The following is a 19,150-nucleotide window of genomic DNA, read 5'->3' as shown; positions in this document are numbered from 1 at the left end:
AACAAGGACTTTTATTATTTTCCTAAATTTCATTTCCAATTACACATTTGTTGAAAGGTGGAATACCAAAGGCAACTTTCAATCACAACAACTCCATCAAAAACACATAATCTGAGAAGTTACTGCTTGAGTGAATTATAGTCCTTTTAGGGTTTCCTGGTTAAAGAAGATTAAAACTAAGGTAATAGAGAGAGAAAGTGAAGATTATTGTTCTGTAGGAAATTTGTTGAACTCAACAATTCATTCATGGGTGCAGTGTCCATTTTTAAAAAGGAAACTCTAAAATTCCTAGAAACACAAGACAATATTCATATTTTTGGATGAGTATACATTCATATATTTGTGTGAAATTTTGTGCAATTAAACAACATGGAAAATGTTATTTATTACAACAGCCAATGAAAATATATTTTCATTTCTATGTAAGTTAGACATTTCCATCTCCCATTTATGTTCTGCAAAAAAGCCATGTATCTAGTTTATGAAACAACCATACTATTGGCAGCAGTAACTGAAAAGGAGCTTAACAGTCTAACTACATACCCCTGGGATGAATGATACACTTTGCATAATCATGTGCAATGCCAGATGATGTTTCTAGATCTCTTATAAATACGAGGGTTTGCAAGCTTCTACTTCACATAATATGCCCCACATCCAGTCAGTTCAGCCAAATAGTCAAGCAAAAATTGAAGTGGGTAATCTACAAAATGGCAAACAGTCCCTTTGACTAAATTGACCATGTTCTGTTAATAAGAGGGCACAATCACTGTAGGTACCAAATAAAGAAATCATTTGTAAGTGGCTATTTGTTTCTATTAATTTTTCCCTTTTAGGGTCCTAGAAGTTGACTGAATTGCTTCTTAGGCCCAAAGAAAGCACAGCTGCATAAACAAAGACAAACATAACATAAAAACAAATACCATGCTTTATGCACATTCCTATAGGTAGTAAGCTAGATTTCTCCATAGGAGAAATGTCACAAAATGAAACAAAACAAAGAAACCTGGGGATACAAAAGAAATATAGGATCATCTAGTTCCTAAAATTTTATCTTACTCCAGTAACTGGCGTAAATGTTAATCAAAATTCCCTTTTTTATTTAGTTTACCTGTGAAATTTGGAATAGTATACTTTCAAGAGTCATTACCCCAGAGTGAAGGTCTGCATAGTAAGCAAAGGGTGCACTCCAGATCTATACACCTATTGTCTCACAGTCTGGATTGAAGAGCTTCAAGCAGGGAGTGAACTCATTTTACAAAGACAAACTTGCTTCTGCAGACACAAGGTAGCAACTGCAGATAGCTCTCTGGAGAAGGGAATGTAAATCTTCTTTGGCATATTAAATGGTCCACATACATTTTATTTTTTCTGTGTAGATGGTCCTTCAGGGCTACTCCTTTTTTTTATTTAGATAATGCTTTTTTTTTTTCATCTTTTAGTGTAAAATCTTGCCCTGTGTTAGGAAGTCGTTAGAGTGAATTGGGATAACAAGTAAGTATTGTTGCAATTTTAAAAGACAAAAATTTAAAGTATCACTGCTATTATATTCATTGAGGTATCAGGTCAGTGACAAATTTCTGAGGTGCCAAGGCTTATCAGTTTCTTGATTATCTAAAAAGTTTGAGATTTGGTTGCATGAATTACCAGTTCAACTTTAGTTTATCTAGGCTTTTCTAAAGTTCTTGCATGTCATTTTCTAGTGATCTTTGTTCCTACCCAAACTTCAATAGAAAGGTAAAAGAAACAAGCTTTTTTTTTTTCTTTTGATATAGTTTTTGGGGTTCTTACTGCATTTTGAAGATTTTTGGAGAACCAAGCAAGTTGTCTTGGTTAACTTCATATGTTAGCACACAAATGAATTACAGATGGGAAGGAGAGTGCAAATGACTATCAGAAAAAAGTCTCATGCATTTAAGATTTTTTTACAAGTCAAAATATACATCCTCCTATTGCCCTTCATTCCTTAATTGTGTAAGAACCATTCCTATTCATCAGTCTCCTTCACATATCACTGAATTGGATAAGGAATAAAGATACATTTCTTGTTAAGGAGCAGTATCTAATATCATCAGTTTAATCAACTGTATTAATAAGAAATAGAGCAGCTTGGGCTGAGTCACCCATCATATCCTCCATTTATGGAGATTTAAATGTGTAAAATGACAGGTACATGAAATTAGGAGGGAGAAAATAAAGCAATCTGCAGATTTTGTCACTAGCACACGTAATGTTTTGTTTGAGTTGTTAGAACTGTGGTTTGAAAAATCACTAAGTAGGAATTTAAAAATCACAAATCTGCAGAAAACACACAATCATAGGTGTTGGTTCTCTGTTTATCGCTCTCTCCCCATCTCCCTTCCACCCACCCATCCCATATAATTTCCATTGTAATAAAAATAGAGATCTTAACATCAGAACTTTGCTGTTAACTCTTCAAGGTTCCTCTGTACCCTCCAAGCCACACATAGGGTTTGAAGCACCAAATCCACAAGTTTCTCCAACCAAGGTCAAATAAATACAAACTGAAGACTGAAGGATGCCAAAGTAACTGCTCTTAAATGAAGCTGTAACACAAAGTTCTCCCCAAAACACAAGGTGTTAAGTGTCTAGTTCAAGTACTGCCAGGCTGTATGCATCTGTCTCAGACAGGGTTCAGACAACTACATGTATCACTGCTCCTAGAGGGCATCGTCCATTACGCCGGAGCAGGGCAGGGATCGCCTCTCCATCATGGAGTTTTTTAAAAGTCGCAAACCCCCCTTGTGACTGGCTGCCGCAGGGTCAGTGCTGAACCTGGGTTTGAGGGAAGAAAGTGAGCCTCCTCCTCAGCTGGGAAGCTCTATCTTTAGTTTGCACAGTTCTCCTTCCAGTGCTCTCTCTGCCAGGGCTGTCCTGGCTTCTCAGGATCCATCGCCCTTGCCCGGAAGACAGCGCCTCACTCCGACCCAGTAACAGTGAAAGAAGAGTGGACCTACCTGTGGAACCAGACACCACATGGTCCCCAAAGGCCACTTAGGTGACCCCCAATGCAACTGACAAGTCAACTTGTGCATTTAAAGCGTATCAGTTTATGGAACGCTTGTTTGAAGTCCTCATTGGACATGGTATAGATAATGGGGTTAATGAGGGAGTTGAGATAGCCCAGCCACGTGAAGAAGTCGAAGATGGCCTGGTGGAACCAGCACGCATTTCTGCAGATAGGCATCACTAGGGAGATGATGAAGAAGGGCAGCCAACACACAATGAACGCTCCCAAAATGATCCCCAGGGTCTTGGTGGCTTTGCGCTCCCTAGCGGCCATGAGTTTCTTCTTCTCCAGCAGGGCGTCGGAGACTCGCACTTTGACTTGGTTCACGTACACTGGAGACCCCGATTCGCTGGGCAGGTCGGGAGCACGCGAGTTAATGGAGGTGACAGAAGACGTGGACCCAGGGGAGTCGGTTATCAGCTGGGCTCTGGTCAAACGTTTGCCGGTCTTGTTGGGAGTCTGTTTCAAAATCCGGGAGCGGGCTTCCACGTAGATGCGGCCGTAGAGGGCGATGAGGAGCAAGGTGGGGAAGTAGAACGCGCCCACCGTGGAGTACACCGTGTAGAGGATATGGTCGGTGTTCACCGCGCACTCCCCCTCGGCTTTGGCCTGACGCCAGAAGAAGGGTGGCAGCGAGATGGAGATGGAGAAAACCCACACCAGCACGATCATGACCGCCGCCCTCTTGGGAGTCCTTTTAGCTGAGTACTCCACGGCGTCCGTGATGGCCCAGTAGCGGTCCAGGGCGATGACACAGAGGTGCAGGATGGAAGCAGTGCAACAGGTGATGTCCGACGAGAGCCAGAAGTCGCAGACCACCTGGCCCAGGGTCCAGCGGCCGGCGACCGTATTCAGGGTGCTGATGGGCATCACCAGGATGGATACGAGCAGGTCCGTCACCGCCAGGGAGGCGATCAGATAGTTGGCCGGGGTATGTAGCTTCCGCGTCCGGTACACAGTGGCGATCACAAACGCGTTGGAGCAAGTGGTGGCCAAGGTGATGAGCGCCAGCAGCAAGACCAGTAGTACTTTCCAGGGCAGGGCGACGGAGTCCTGGTAAACGTAGTCCACGGAGCTGCAGTTGTGGGAGGGAGCAGCGGAGAGGTTGGCTTGAGAAACCCCTGCTTGGGAGCCCGCAGGCGGCGGGGCGCACTGAGCGCCGTTCTTCTCCATGTCTCTCCTCGCCCTGGCTCCGGAGCGCAGCTCTGAAGCATGGAACGGACGTGGGAGAGGAGGAAGGACCGCAGAAGAGACCACAGTCTTGCCCCTGGTTGCTAGTTAGTTTCTTAGGCTCCTCAATTATTCTTCCACCCAGGTTTCCAGCTGAAACTAGAGGTCAAGGGCGCGGCGCCGAGCTAGGCGAGCGCATCCCCTGCACTTGCAGTGCGCCTGGCGCTGCCTCCGCGTCTCCGGCTGCACCTCTCCACTCCCGGGCTTGCTACGGACTAGCCCACCGCGCTCCGCTCCGCTCGGGCTTCCACCGGGGGATCTAGTGGAGGAGGACGAGGTATTGTTTGAGGAGGGAGCATTAGCCAGGTGGGGTCTCTTACCCCAAATGCTCGGGCATTACCTAACCCGGGCGCTCCTTGAGCTGCAGAATCGGCCCACAGGAGTTTCCTAGCTGTTGAGACCAGAGCGTACAGGCCAGCTAGGAGTCCTGGTCTTGCATTCCCGCCCCCCTCCCCAGGCTGTGGCAGTTTCCTGCGGCGGCTGCGGCCGCCAGAGTTGGGTGGGGTGAAGTCTGGGAGCCGCTCGGCGCCGCGCCTCGCGGGCGCTCTGCCCCCCCCCCCCCCTTCTTTTCACGCGCTGGCCACTCCGGCAAACTGCCCCGCGGCGACGGGGCCGTGCGAGGGGGGACTCGAGGGCTTGGGCTGCGGCTGCTCGCACCTCGTGGCCGCGGCGGCCACTTGCGTCCCACGGGCACCACTGGGAGTCCTGCCGCTGAGCGCACTGGTCTGGGGGACCTGGCGCGGCACACGGGGAATGGGCAGATTTCTGGGGAGCAGCGAGGAAGCGGTGTGCGCCAGCCCGGGAGGAGCTTGTGAGCTGCGGAACAGACGAACTCCTTTTATAGAGTCCAGGTCCGGCGGTGCTACTCTAGCGGCGCGGAGAGAGCATTTGCCCGCTCCGAACACCTTCCCTTTGGTCCCCTCCTCCCTCCTTCCCTCCCGCCCAGTTCCCCCTCTGGCCAAGGAAGCTCCCGCCGGGTCCTACCGCCCTGTCTCCATTTCCCATCCCTAGGCCTCTCCCGATCCTGACACCCAGGTGCGGCATTTTCGGCCCAAAACTGGGATGAGGGCGTGCTGTCCTTGCCTCCATCAGCTTCCGAGCTTGCGGCGCTCCCCTCCAGTTAGACCCACGCTCTCCACTGGGGGCACAAGCACCGGCACCGCGTCCCTTCCTAGGCTACAACCTCCCACCTCCCACCCCGGCAGGCCAGTGCTAGGTGGGGCTGCTAGCCCCAGTCCCTGACCTCTTCGCTTAGGAATGTTATCCAGGCCTGCTGGCCACACCCAGGGTAGAAGGAGGAGCCAATAATATAGCCTAAGAAGGAAATGGCCAACAGTGCATTTTATGCTTTGGGCATCAAGTAATGCTTAACTCTTACTACAATACAAACTAAATTTTCATATCTGGTTTTAGGAATATGTGCTTTTCATTCAATCCCTCCCCTCTAACTGTGAGTCAACAGAAAAAATAAATAAATAAAAAGCTGTGTGCAAAAGGTAAAAAGGTATCACAAATAGAAGCTCACTGTATGTGAAATTAAACCTTCCGCTCCACCCTCCTGCTTCAGCTGCTCAGCAGTGCAGTACCTTTGGAAAACAGTTCAAAGAAAGCAGTTGTTTTCCACAACCTGCCTAAAAAGGGAGGTCATCAGGATTCAAGAAAAACAAGACGAAAGCGTCTCTGGGGCCATCACCACTGGCACCACCAATGGCTCTCCTTAACCTTCAAGGAAAACATCAGGACATCAACCATATCCCGCGCCAAGCAATAGCAGCAATGCCTAGGTCCCAGGACCTCAGAGCATATACCCCGTGCTCAGAGCCTCCTCCAGCCTTCACAGAAACACATGTAAGGTAGAAGTACAAGAGCAAGTTTTGTTTTTTTTTAAAGCATCAGGAATGTCCACTGTCTTTTTAGCCCTGAGAGCTAACCCAACTATGAGCTCCCAGGATCTGGCTCAGTGTTTGGCAGGTAGAATGCATCCAATAAAAAACTACTTTGTAATCAAATTTATCAGGTGAAATGTAAACATGTTTTAAATAGTGTTATTCAGTCTAGTCTAGAGCCTGAGATTACCTGGCCCATCCATTCCGTTTTGAAAGAGCAACTGGGATCCTTTGAAAGAAGAGAGCTTTTATCCCAAGGTGACACAACCCTAACCCAAGTTTCTTTAATTCCTGATCTGTAAGCCAGCCGGGCAGGCAAAAACTGCATGAGCAAGTAAATAATTCACATGCTTTCATATACTGTTACATAGTATGAAGAAAATAAAACACATCATGCATTAAGAGTGAGGGTACTCCTTTAACTAAAGGCATCCTCTGGACATTCCTGGGTTGCAGCAGCCCAGCTAGGAATAAACACACAACCTTCTCTTTCCTCTCTTCCCCTTCCTAGCACCCAGCAGGGCTCTGATAACATAAAACCTCATTTGCACCACATTTTAAGCGTCTTGCCCGTCCTCCCACTCCACCCACCCACGTCAAGGCTTCCAGTTAGACTTGATTATTTTGCAAAGTGCATCTTTATCTTAGAAACCACAGCAGAGGGAAGCAAAACAGGCAGTCGAAACCACTAGGTGGGGGCGTTGGCCAGGATGGAGAAAAAAAATGTGCGTTCTGAATGAGGGTGTGCCAGGAAACTATTTTCCTGCTATTTTCGGAGAGCAGGCAAGAGTAGAGAGAGCTGTGGAATGAGACAGAGGAAGGCTGAGAGGAATGTTACAAGCTGTGGGCAGCCTTTTCTTTTTCCATTTTTGCTCCAGTAGCATGCAAAGGAGAAAACCACTTGCTCCTTCTAGGATTTGGCTTGAGCGATGGGGAAACCTGTGGCTTTCTCCAGCCACGTTTTCGCTGCTTCCTGGAGTCCGGGACCCTGAGTAAATCTGCCACATCTGGACAGAATTGGATCCCCTCCTCCTCTCACCCCCTTTGAGTTGCTTGAACACATCGAGCCTCATACAGACAGGGTTTTGACATTTTAGAGGAGAACCACTTTTCATTAATGTGGCTCCCGCATTTCACTGATTCCTTTCACACTTTGAAATATATAAAATGTTAGTGTTGGCACATGGGCGCCTGTGTATGAAACTGTCAAGAGAGCAGGAAACCTTCAAAATTGGCTCTGCCTGTGCGCTAGACCCGGCCCTTAGGCGTGGTTCCCAGCTGCGCTAGGAGGAACCGCCCTTCAAGTTTTCAGGAAATTCAGCCACAAGACAGCTCGAGGGGCAAGGAGGAAACGCAAAAGTTAGCTGGATGGAAACAGCTCCTGTTTGACCACCTGGCAGGAAAACTGCACATTAATGCGCTCGCCTCATCAGCTGCACGCGGGAGGGCGTTCGGCGAGGGAGAGGATAACGCTGGAACCTCAGTGAAGCCGCTGATCAGACACCAAGCCTGCCACCGTGGTGTGCGGCAGAGGGACCTGAGAAGAATGGCCCGTCAGACAGATATGGTGCTGCTGACAGTGAATTGAGAGGCGGTGCAGGCTTCCAAGTTTGCAGCAGGGCGCTAACTAGACGGAGCGCTGTGAAGAGAAGCCCCCTCCAGCTCCGCGCAGCCACAACAGACACCCACTGGACGTGCAGTGCCACTCTGTCTTGGCTCGAAGCCAGCCAGCCCTCTGGTCTGAGACACTCTTCCTTGCATTTCCCAGAAAGTGCCTCTTAAGAGAGGTCTAGGCACAGGAGCAAAAAAAGTACTGTGAGTTTATTAGTATCTTTGCTGAAATAAAAAAGCTGAAACACTCACTCTCCAGGAGCTTTGCCCCTTTGGGGAAGGAAAATGCAACCTCACATCCTCTATCTCCACAACTTGGAAAGCCCACAGGCAGTCCCTAACCACAGATGTGGGGACAAGCTACTTCCAGGTGCAAGTCCTTCTTCCTCAGCTGGGCAGCAGACCTTGAGCTCTGTACAACCTTATGCATGGTTTAGTTCTACGCTTCCTCCAGTAACTATTTAAAAATGTATTGGTGACAACGAAAGTACAAGTCTTACTTATGTCTTGCTTGATGGAACTATAGGAAAGTTCAGACAAATGAAGAGGTGTACACATACATACAAATGAATACATATAATTTTGCAGACAGCCTCTGTGAGGCTCAGGTACCTCTCCATAGTCTTTGCCTCAACATTAATGGGGCCTTTGAACTTGGAATTTGTGACATGGTACTCATGTGTTGTGTGCCTCATAAGGGATGTTTAAGCCTTCCCAAATAATAGATTAAGTGCTTTATTTTCTAAACTCTAAGCTGGCATCAATTAATGTATGAGAATTAGTACCTACAGTTTTATGTATAGATACAAATATTGTGTGTAGGTAGTTAAGGACGAATGTAGACAAAAATTAGAGCAAATAGACATCACTTAGACACTTTCTAATGCCTGTCTCTTGAGTAACAGCCGCTTTGTTACTTTGAACAGATGCCCTCAACAGGTCCATTACTGCTGGTTCAAAGCTAGCCCAGTTCCAACCAGCAGGAGAGCTGGCTCCTAGGTGAAGTCTCAATCACATATTTCCTGGCTGAAGACCTGAGTCTCTGAAGAACATTTCTAAGCTAAAACTTAAAGTTATATAGGCAGAGGTTGCATGGGAAAGATGGGCATCAAACTTTTTTTCCTGGACAAACACTGGGATGTGGCAATAATAAGAAACTTTTGGATGGAAAAACAATGCCAATAAACCCGCCAAAACTTAAAAACAACTTGCTGTTTTAAGTTGGCGGCATCATTAGGCAGCTCTGTTCAAGATGAAGTCTCTCTAGAAAAATCAATCCAAAGCCTATAATAGTGAAGTTATCCACTGGCCTAAGGAAAGAAGCAATGGAAACTGGGTTTTGCCTTATTTTCAACAAGGAAAACTTGTATCACTTTGCATGATTCATTCCATCCTTGCAAAAAAAAAAAAAAAAAAGCCAGGAAGTGTTATTGTTTCTTCACCTGTAGTTAATGAACAATAATAATCACTATCCTTTTATGCCTACTATGCACTAAGCCTTATGCTACCTGTTCCATATACTACATTCACTTAATTCTTATACCAATTCTAGGAGTTGTCATTTATTATCCTACCAGAGGCCCAGTGCATGTGCACTGGTAGGGTCCCTAGCCGCTGGGCTGCCAGCCAGGGCCTCCCTCCCTTCCCCTGGCCGGCCCCACCCCCCGAAGAACTCCCAGTCCAGGGGACAATTTGCATACTACGCTTTTATTATATAGGATTTTCTGGATGCAGAATTTGAAGCTTAGAAAATTTAAGCAACTTGGCCAATGTCAGATAGCTGGTAAGCCATAGAACTGATTTTCACATCCAAGTCTCTCTAATTTGAAGGCCCAGCTCTTTACGAAGAGTCTACGCTGAGTCAGCTGCACAGCTCAGCATTGGCATCCCTTTTAACCATCTTGCCTGTGGTTTTATTTCATCCCACCTGTGAGGAGCATCTCTGCTCATAGCTATTCAAGTCTCCAGAATAATTTTCTGTTCGGGGTGGGGGGGAGGTGGAGGTGGTAAAAATCAGGTAGAAAATTGTGCACCATGATTATGTTCAGCCAGTGAATCATCCCTTCCAAAGTAGTGCTGATAGTTGGTCACATACAACATATTCCTAAGTCCACAGACCAAACAGAAACCAAATAAGACTTTTATTGGAAGTGATGGAAAACCAATTTAATCATACCTCAAAGCAAAAGAGAGCATTTGTTTCAAGGAGAGTGGGGCTCAAATGAGGTATTGAACCACCAGGCTTTGGACAGAGAAGAGATACAGCTGAGCCTTAGAAACGAGGAGCATTGGGGAGCACCATCAGGACTCTGTCCTTCTGTTGTTTGCTGTCTGCATGTCAGCTAATTTTATCTGTGTCATGGTTGATGTGTTTTATCCACACCATGTGAAGACACAGCCATTAACACTTTTAGGGATTACACCTTTCTGTTTGAATCATATTTCAGAAACTAATCTACATCTGTTCCAAGTTTAGAAATTCTGAGAAATGTGTTCTGCTCTTGAGTATAATATAGGAGACCATGACAGATCAACATTCTGGAAGTGCAGAATTACACAAATTAAAATCCTGAAGAGCTGCTATTCGAAAAGAAGAAGGATAAACAAAGTAACTAGAGTAAAATTTTTGCATTGTTCAAAAAGTGACAAAAGTATTTAAATTATACCATAAAAAGTCAATATGGAGGCATATTGTAAAATCTCTAAGGTAGTTATTAAAAATTAACACAAGAATATAAGTAGAATAATACTGCAGATAGTTGATTAATACATAAAACCTAGAAAAGAACGAAGAAACAATGAAAGGTAGAGTAAAAAAAAAAAAAAAATAGAATGACACTTAAACACAATTGTATTAGTAATTTCAATAAATTTAAATAGATTCAACACATGAATTAAAATTTTAAAAATTATCAGATTAAAAACAACAACTATATCTGCCCTGGCCAGGTAGCTCAGTTGGTTGGAGCACCCATCATCCTGTATACCAAAAGATTGCAGGTTCACTTCCCAGTCAGGGCATATACCTAGGTTATGGGTTCCACTGCAGGGCACTTATGGGAGGAAACTGATCAATGTTTCTCTCTCTCTCTTTTTCTCTCTCCTCCCCCCCATCTTCTCTCAAATCAATAAACATATCCTTGGATGAGAATAAATAAACAAAAACCATAACTATACACTTTTATAGAATACACTAGAGGTCCAGTCCACGAAATTCGTGCACTGGGAGGGGGGTGTCCCTCAGCCCAGCCTGCACCCTCTCCAATCTGGGACCCCTGTGGGATCAGGCCTAAACCGGCAGTCAGACATCCCTCTCACAATCTGGGACTGCTGGATCCTAACCGCTTGCCTGCCTGCCTGCCTGATCACCCCCTAACCACTCCCCTACCAGCCCAGTCACCCCCAACTGCCCTCCCCTGGGGCCTGACCACCCCCAACTGCCCTCCCCTGGGGCCCGATCGCCCCCAACTGCCCTCCCCTGCTGGCCCAATTGCCCCCAACTGCCCTACCCTGCCGGCCCAGTCACCCCCAACTGCCCTCGCCTGCTGGCCTGGTTGCCCCCAACTGCCCTTGCCTGCCAGCCTGATAGCCTGCAACTGCCCTCCCCTGCCGGCCATCTTGTGGTGGTCATCTTGTGGTGGCCATCTTGTGGTGGCCATCTTGTGACAACATAGGGGTGGCCATCTTGTGATGATGCGAAGGCAAGACACCACTTAGGCTTTTATTAGTATAGATATTTCAATTTTTTTTAAAAAAATCAAATATTTAAAAGCTAAATATGAAAATGATGTAGCATGTAAACAGCAACCATAAGAAAGGTGGTGTTGCTATTTAATATTTTAAAAGTACATTTTAATGTATGAAGTCTCAATTCAGCAGAAAGACATAAGAATCTTAATATCATAGCCTCAAACTATATGAAACAAAATTTAATGGGACTAAAAGAAGTATTAGAGAAGACCACAATCAAATTTAGAAATTTTAACATAACTTTCTCTGTAACTAATAAAGTAAACAACTGTTAAAATGATAAAATGAGCAGAAAAAATTAGTGAAAATATGAAATATTTGTAGAGCATATTTAACCAAACTGAATGACATAGATAATATTCCATTTCAACCGCATGAAAAGGACAACATTCCATCCCATTAAATGAAAAATATATGTATATTCTCTTCAAGAGCACATGAAACATTTACAAACATAGACTATATGCCAGATACAAAACAAGTCTCAAATCATTAAATCAGATCCTTCATCAAGGAAGATAAATCATTGACATAGAAACATATAAAATAATGCCATTGACCATCAGGAAATGCAAATTAAATTGCCATGACATGCTCCTACGAACCTACTAGAATGTCTATCAAGTGCTGACAAAGATGCAGAGCAACTGAAACTTGGAGGGACTGCAAAATGGCACAGCCACTTTGGAAAACAGTTCTGCAGATTATAAAGTAGAATGTATAACTATGATGTTCCACGTTATCTACCCAAGAGAAATAAAACTTCTGTTCACAGAGAAACCTGTACCTGAGTGCTTACAGTAGCTCTATTCATAATTGCCAGAATTTGAAAACAACATAGATGGCTTTCAATCAATGAATAAATAAGCAAACTGTAGTACATGCATACAATGGAATACTATTCCACAACAAGAAGGAGTCAACTATTGATTCATGAAGCAACATGAATCTTAAATGTATTTTGCTATGTTAAAAAACAAAATCTGACCAAGTAATTTGAATATCTAAATGACTCATGAACCAGCAGTATCCTATTAGCAACTAGAAGGATGCTCTGAGTAGTTGTCCAAAATGAAAGGTTTTATAGGAAGAAGGGCAGGACAAAAAAACTACTGACAAAAGAAAAAAAAAAAAAAAAGATTATTTTTAGACCAGGACATCTTGGGTTTGGGGACCAAGGCTTTATCATGTAGATTGCGTCTTCTTTCTCCAGGATATGGAGAGGGTCCATGTAACAGATTATCTCATTGGCATTAACCAGGAAATTCCAGACTGTTTGATTAAGTTGATATTTCTGAGAGAGGCTAAATCAGCAATTAGGTCAGTTATTAAATCTAAACTTGGTATCATAGACTTCAGGATAAGTGATGTAATTTGGGAGCCTGTGATTTTCTCTTTAAAAGCTGTGTAAAAGAAGGCAGACCCAAAAGATGAAATTTGTAAGATTAAATTTATAAGACAGGAGGGAAAAATATAGGGAGGAAAATAGTTTCCAGTGGTTGCCAGTGGTTGGTGATATCAGCCCCCACTCCAATATGAAACCAGGAGAAGGGTACCTTATTCCTCCCACACAAACCATAACCACTGTCTAAACATGGGAAAATATCACACAAACCCAAATTGCCAAACATTTTACAAAATATCTGAGCAGTTTCTTCAAAATATCCAGATCATGAATAGTAAGGAAAGACTGAGGAACTGTCATATAGTATAGGAGCGACCAAGTAGATATGCCAACTAAATTCAATATGAGATCCAGAAACTGGGACATAACAGTAGTGGGGGGCAGGGAAATTAAAAAGTATTGCACCAATGTTAATTTCTCAGTTTTGATAAATAGTTCCATGGTTAACATAAGGGAAATGTGAGTGAGAGGATATGGGAATTCTATGTACCATTTTTGCAACTTTTCTATAATTCTGAATTTTTTTAAAAAGTTTTTATTGATGAAGGGTCTCAAGGATTTAGGATAATGGGTCAGGGGTAACCATGAAATTTCTTAATGAATATGTTTTATGTAGTTACTATTTTTTAACCAATGTGAAGGTATGAACCATTTAGAAATAAATTTAATATTTAATAGTAAATACAAATAAGAGGAGGGTTTTTAAGGAAATTATTTAGTTACTCTTCAAATATTGTCCAAAGCTTTATATACAAGGCTGTTCATGTGTCATATTATACAGTAATATTCACTACTAAAAGTGAGATTGTTGGAAATATTCCATGAATAAAGTATCACAAAATAAAAGGCTTTATGTAGAGTTGGTGGCAGAAAGTAGTCAAGCTTTATGATCACATATCCTATATAATAAAGAGCTAATATGCTAATTAGACCGAACATTGGAAGGACCTTCCAGAATGACCAGTAGGCGGGGTGTGGGGTCGTGGGGCCGCAAGGCAGCCAGGGCTGTGAGGGCCTACCCTTGCACGAATTTCTTGCATCAGGCTTCTAGTTACAATATAACATCACAATGAAATTTCCATTGCTATTATTTGTGAAACACAAAAGTATATCACCAGCCCTGCCAACAATAATTTAGAAATAATGTAAATGCCTTGCCTTAAACAGATCCCTAGTAGATGTTCCATAAATGAGTCAGCCTTACCTTTCTCTGCCTCTCCTCCACAGACCACAGATGGCCTGTTCCAAGGGGAAGAAAAGCAGGATGGAGTGTGATTTTGCAGCAGCCTTTCCCTAGATGAAAATAAACTTTGAGTATATGAACTAATGAGCAGGAAAAAATTAATTAGAGTTATATGATGACCATAAAAACTTTTCCATGTTTGTTTTCTAAAATTATATTTCCATGTTCAGCTGAGAATCCAAATGTGAATACAGGGTTTGGGCCTGCAGATGTGCAGTTTCAACTGTACAAAATATTTAAATGCTTTATTTTATTTGTATGTGCCATTTCATGCTGAGTGCACTGTACTGTGCCACCAAAGTTCAGATTGTAAAATTTGACTCTATTTGCTAGTGAGGATTTGCTGTTGATGGAGATACTAAGGTGATTGTGCATTTGGTATCTCTACTGTGATAACAGATAGCTGCTGTAGAACCTGACTACCAAGCAGACAATGACTTCTTTACATTATATTTTTTGTTAATAGTCTGACCACATCAATTTACATGAATTTAAAAGCAACCTGCCTTCAGAACAATGATTTTCAACCAGTGTGTCAGAAGAATTTTTAAAACATGCAATACTTGACTATTTAATCAGGGGCACTGACTTCTTTTTCCTTAGATTATCAAATTTTAAAAAAATGACAACAGCTAACACAATAATAGCCATCCAGTATGAATGACCAAAATTATTTTTGTCAGATCAGCAAAAAATATATATTTTGGTGTGCTACAGAATTTTAGTAATTAGTTTATGTGTACCATCAGATGAAAATGGTTGAAATTTGCTGCTCTAGAGCATACATTAGGGTAAAGTTTACTCAATAAATGGTGTTGAAAATTTGGACAGATACATGCAAAAAAATGAAACTACCTTTTTATATCACATACAAGAATAAATTAAAAATAGATTAACGATGCAAATGTAAGATGCAAAACTATAAAATGCCTAGAAGAAAACATAGGCAGTAAAGTCTCTCACATTTCTCTTAGCAATATTTTTTTCTGATATATCTCCTCAAGGGAAACAAATAAACAAACAAGAAAATGGAACTACATCAAACTCAAATTTTTTTGCACATGAAAGTAAACTATTAACAAAAAAATAAAAGACAATCTACTGAATGGGACAACAAATTCACCAATGGTACATCTGGTAAGGGGTTAATATCCAAAATTTATAAAGAACTCATACAACTGAACACCAAAAACAAACAATTCAATTAAAAAATGAATAGAGAACCTGAATAGACACTCCCCCAATGAGGACATACAGATGGTCAATAGATATATGAAAAGATGCTCATTGTCACTAATTATCAGAGAAATGCAAATTTAAACCACAATAAGATTCACCTTACACCTGTCAGAATGGCTATCATCAATAAAACAACAAATAGCAAGTGTTTGCAAGGATGTTGAGAAAAAGGAACCCTTATGCTCTATTGGTGGGAATGTAGATTGGTGCAGCCACTATGGAAAATAGTAGGAAGGTTCCTTAAAAAATTAAAAAATGGAGTTGTCCTATGACCCATTGATTTCACTTCCAGGTACATATCCGAAGAAACCAAAAACACTAATTTGAAAGAATATATGCACCCCTCTGTTCATTGCAGCATTATTTACATTAGCTAAATTATGGAATCAACCCAGGTGCCCATCAATAGACAAGTGAATAAAAAAAGTGGTGAAATATTACTTGGTCACAAAAGAGAATGAAACTGTACCATTTGTGATAGAATGAATAGAACTAGAGGATATTAAGCTAAATGAAATAAATCAATCATATACCTTATGATTTCACTTATATGTGGAGTCTAAAGAACAAAATAAATAAACAAATAAAATAGAGAGATTCGTAGATACAAAACAGAGTGATGGCTGCCAGAGGGGAAAGGGGTTAGGGGACTGGGTGAAAAAAGTGAAGAGATTAAGAAGTATAATTTAGTAGTTACAAAATGGTCATGGTTGTAAAGTACAGCATAAGAAATATAGTCAATAATATTGTAATAAATATGTATGGTTCCAGGTGGAACTGGAAATATTGGGGAAATACTTTGGAAAGTATATGATTGTCTAACCACTATGTTTTACTTGTGAATCTAATATACAATATTATTGAATGTATACTATAATTGGAAAATAAAATTTTAAACTTAATAAATAAAAATAAAAGTATTTTAAAAAGTACATTTTTAGATATGCTGAAATGTAGCAAAATAGTAATACTCTGAAGTGCTGATGAAAATGCAAACTGTACACAGACTCAAGAAACAAACTGGCAATTTAACAAGGGCCTTAAAATATGCTAAACTACATGCCTGGAGCTACTAATTATACTTCTAAAACTATATTCTAAGTGAATAATTAAAGGCAAATGCAAAGATTTAGCTATGAAGAGATTTACCCCAATGTTATTTATAACTGTGGATGATTAGGATTATGGGCATTTGTCAGTTTATCTTTTAAATAAAACTATTATTTTTAAATTGAGAAAAATATTTTATTTAATTTAAAAATAGTTATAAAACAATATAATAAAAATAAAATGGAAATTCAGAATCTTTGAAGGTGGGAGGAAAACGTAAAAAAAAAAAAAATCAATTTGCTTCCAAGACATGAACTAGGACACATTTCCCATGCAATTACTCCATGTGCTTAGAGAAACACAGTATTCATAAGAAAGACTAAGTCACATTTTGTTTAATGCCAGGTACTTGGCGTTGTTTAATAGCTATGACTTGCTTCATGGATTTGCCAGTGCCCAAATCTAACTCTGCTCTCTGCAAGTTTGAGTATAAAGCAGTGTTCCATCAGCTCTTTATATATAATTTCTCCAGATTCCTTTCATTAATTTATAAAGGTTGATTTCTGACACTAAGATTATGGAAACAGAGAAATGCTTCTTTATAATCTGTACTTCTTGCACATTAAGATTATTTGGTTGGATCAGTCCCTCTAATACATCCTTTTCCTCAATATTAAATAAAAAGCTCTAGATAAAAGTGATAATTTCTCTTATTGGAAAACTTTACCTTCCTTCCAATTTATGTTCTACACCAGTGGTCGGCAAACCGCGGCTCACAAGCCACATGCGTCTCTTTGGACCCTTGAGTGTGGCTCTTCCACAAAATACCACAGCCTGGGAGAGTCTATTTTGAAGAAGTGGCGTTAGAAGAAGTTTAAGTTTAAAAAATTTGGCTCTCAAAAGAAATTTCAATCCTTGTACTGTTGATATTTGGCTCTGTTGACTAATGAGTTTGCTGACCACTGTTCTACACTCAACTTCCTACTCTTAGACTACATGTTCATCATGTCTTGGTCTTTCTGTGTCCTGATGGAAGACATTTTCTTTCCTGGATGTTTTTGCATGGCATTTTTATTATTGTTGTATTTACTTTTACGTGCAAATATGTGCATTAAATTCTTTGTTTCACTGGATAAGGACTTAAAGGTGAAGAATTGCTAAGTCCTTCAAATCTCATATGCAAAATTGATTGTCTTTTTGAAGTGCTATTTTACTAAGCTTATGTTAAGATCAAGTTGTTAGGTTTGCAACAAAATACCTAAATGAACTTCTATTTCATTTTAAAAGTTGGGCTAAAACAATGTGTTGCTTACTATCTTTGTATCTAATTTCAGTGCTAAATGGAGCTTCAGGATTTCTGGTGCCACAAGGCCACCTGAGGGCTGAGGAATCAGTGTCCTGTTGCACACCCCTTCCTTACACGGCTGTAACCCTAACACATCACACTTTTTGGAAAAATCTGGCTTTGTATCCCCATCTGTCACTTTTCAAATATCCATGGATTTTAGACATTGCCATATTCCCTCTCAAAAGTCTCAGCGAATGGTCTCCACCAATCAGAACAGGCAGTCCTGTGGAGCAGGGTTTTGGAGGCTCACTGCTGCACTGAGGAAAGATCTGAAGAGGCCCTAGAGGAGGGGTCTGAGTGGCTGTGGGAGGAAAGAGGACACCACCGAGTGGGCCTAGCTGAGAACCAACCAATGTGTAAGTATACTATAGTTCATACAGTCTAAGAAGTCATCAATGGTAAAATAAATCAATATGTTATGTTCTACTAAAAACATTTCACTAATTAAATTGACCTATTTTTCTCATTATTTATAATTTTGTTATTTTATTAAAAGAGCTCTTTAAGAAATATAAATTTTTTTATTATATGTCACTCTTATGCATGCATAAAAAAGCAAAATTAACTGGTGAAGGTATAGTCATGAAATTTCTTTATATTAAGAATCCCAGTCTTCTGAATCACTTTCAACATAGTCATCAACTTCCATATTTTCTCACACATCCTCATCTGTGTCACCTGGAGCATAAATTATCTAACAGTTTTATAAGAGTGCTCCACTGTTATCTCTGGTATTTTTCTCCAAGGCAATATTCTGCCAGCTTTTTCTCCAGATGTATAAAAACACTTATACAAAGTGACAACCACATCACAACTTACACCAGTAATTACAGAATACAGCTCCACTTGAGAAATGTTCAAATGTAGGCATAAATGTTTTTAGACTTGATGAAATATGATAAATTCTATATGCTTAATAGATTGCATAACTATACTGGTCTGCTGATTATTAGACTTATCTACATTTTCATTATAATTGGTATTTATGTAGTCCATTTTATTTGAGAATATTTCTTAAATATTAATAGTGCATGGTCTATTCACAAATACTTAAAACCTATAAGTGATATTATGTCCATCTCAGAAGTTCAACAAATATTAAAATTTTATTGTTATCTGCCAAGAGCAAGAATGAATATTAGAAATCAAGAGAAGTTACATGTAATTTATAAATTAATTTTGTGAGTCTAATTCTGGTCATCTGACTTGATATGAGTAAATTTTTAAAAATCTGAAATTGAAGACAGTTTAATAAACTATTACTTAGGAAAAGAGAACTGTTGTTGCAAAAACCAATAAAATGTCACATAGAGGGATTAAAAAAAAAAAAAAGAAGAAGAAAATTTGAGAATTGCTT

General features: G+C 41.0%; 1 protein-coding gene across 4 annotated transcripts in view; it reads right to left on the bottom strand.

The window, feature by feature from the left end:
* The window catches only part of HTR1B (5-hydroxytryptamine receptor 1B), a 131,517-nt gene that overhangs the window by 13,972 nt on the left and 98,395 nt on the right, over positions 1–19,150 (bottom strand). The window contains exon 4 of one of the 4 annotated variants that reach the window (XR_013960329.1): positions 14,118–14,206. The exons of 2 other annotated variants lie outside the window; for them this stretch is intronic. Coding sequence is in view for 1 of the 2 variants with exons in the window: in XM_080663575.1 (XP_080519701.1) it covers positions 3,044–4,204 (1,161 nt within the window). In the remaining variant the exon portion in view is untranslated. Of the gene's footprint in view, positions 1–2,978; positions 4,220–14,117; positions 14,207–19,150 lie in introns of those variants that run through there. One more of the 4 variants, XM_080663575.1, reaches the window with a different exon arrangement.

The sequence above is a fragment of the Plecotus auritus genome (assembly GCF_963455305.1).
Source record: "Plecotus auritus genome assembly, chromosome: 4".
Taxonomy (NCBI): Eukaryota; Metazoa; Chordata; class Mammalia; order Chiroptera; family Vespertilionidae; genus Plecotus; species Plecotus auritus.
This window is presented reverse-complemented; position numbering and strand designations above follow the sequence as displayed.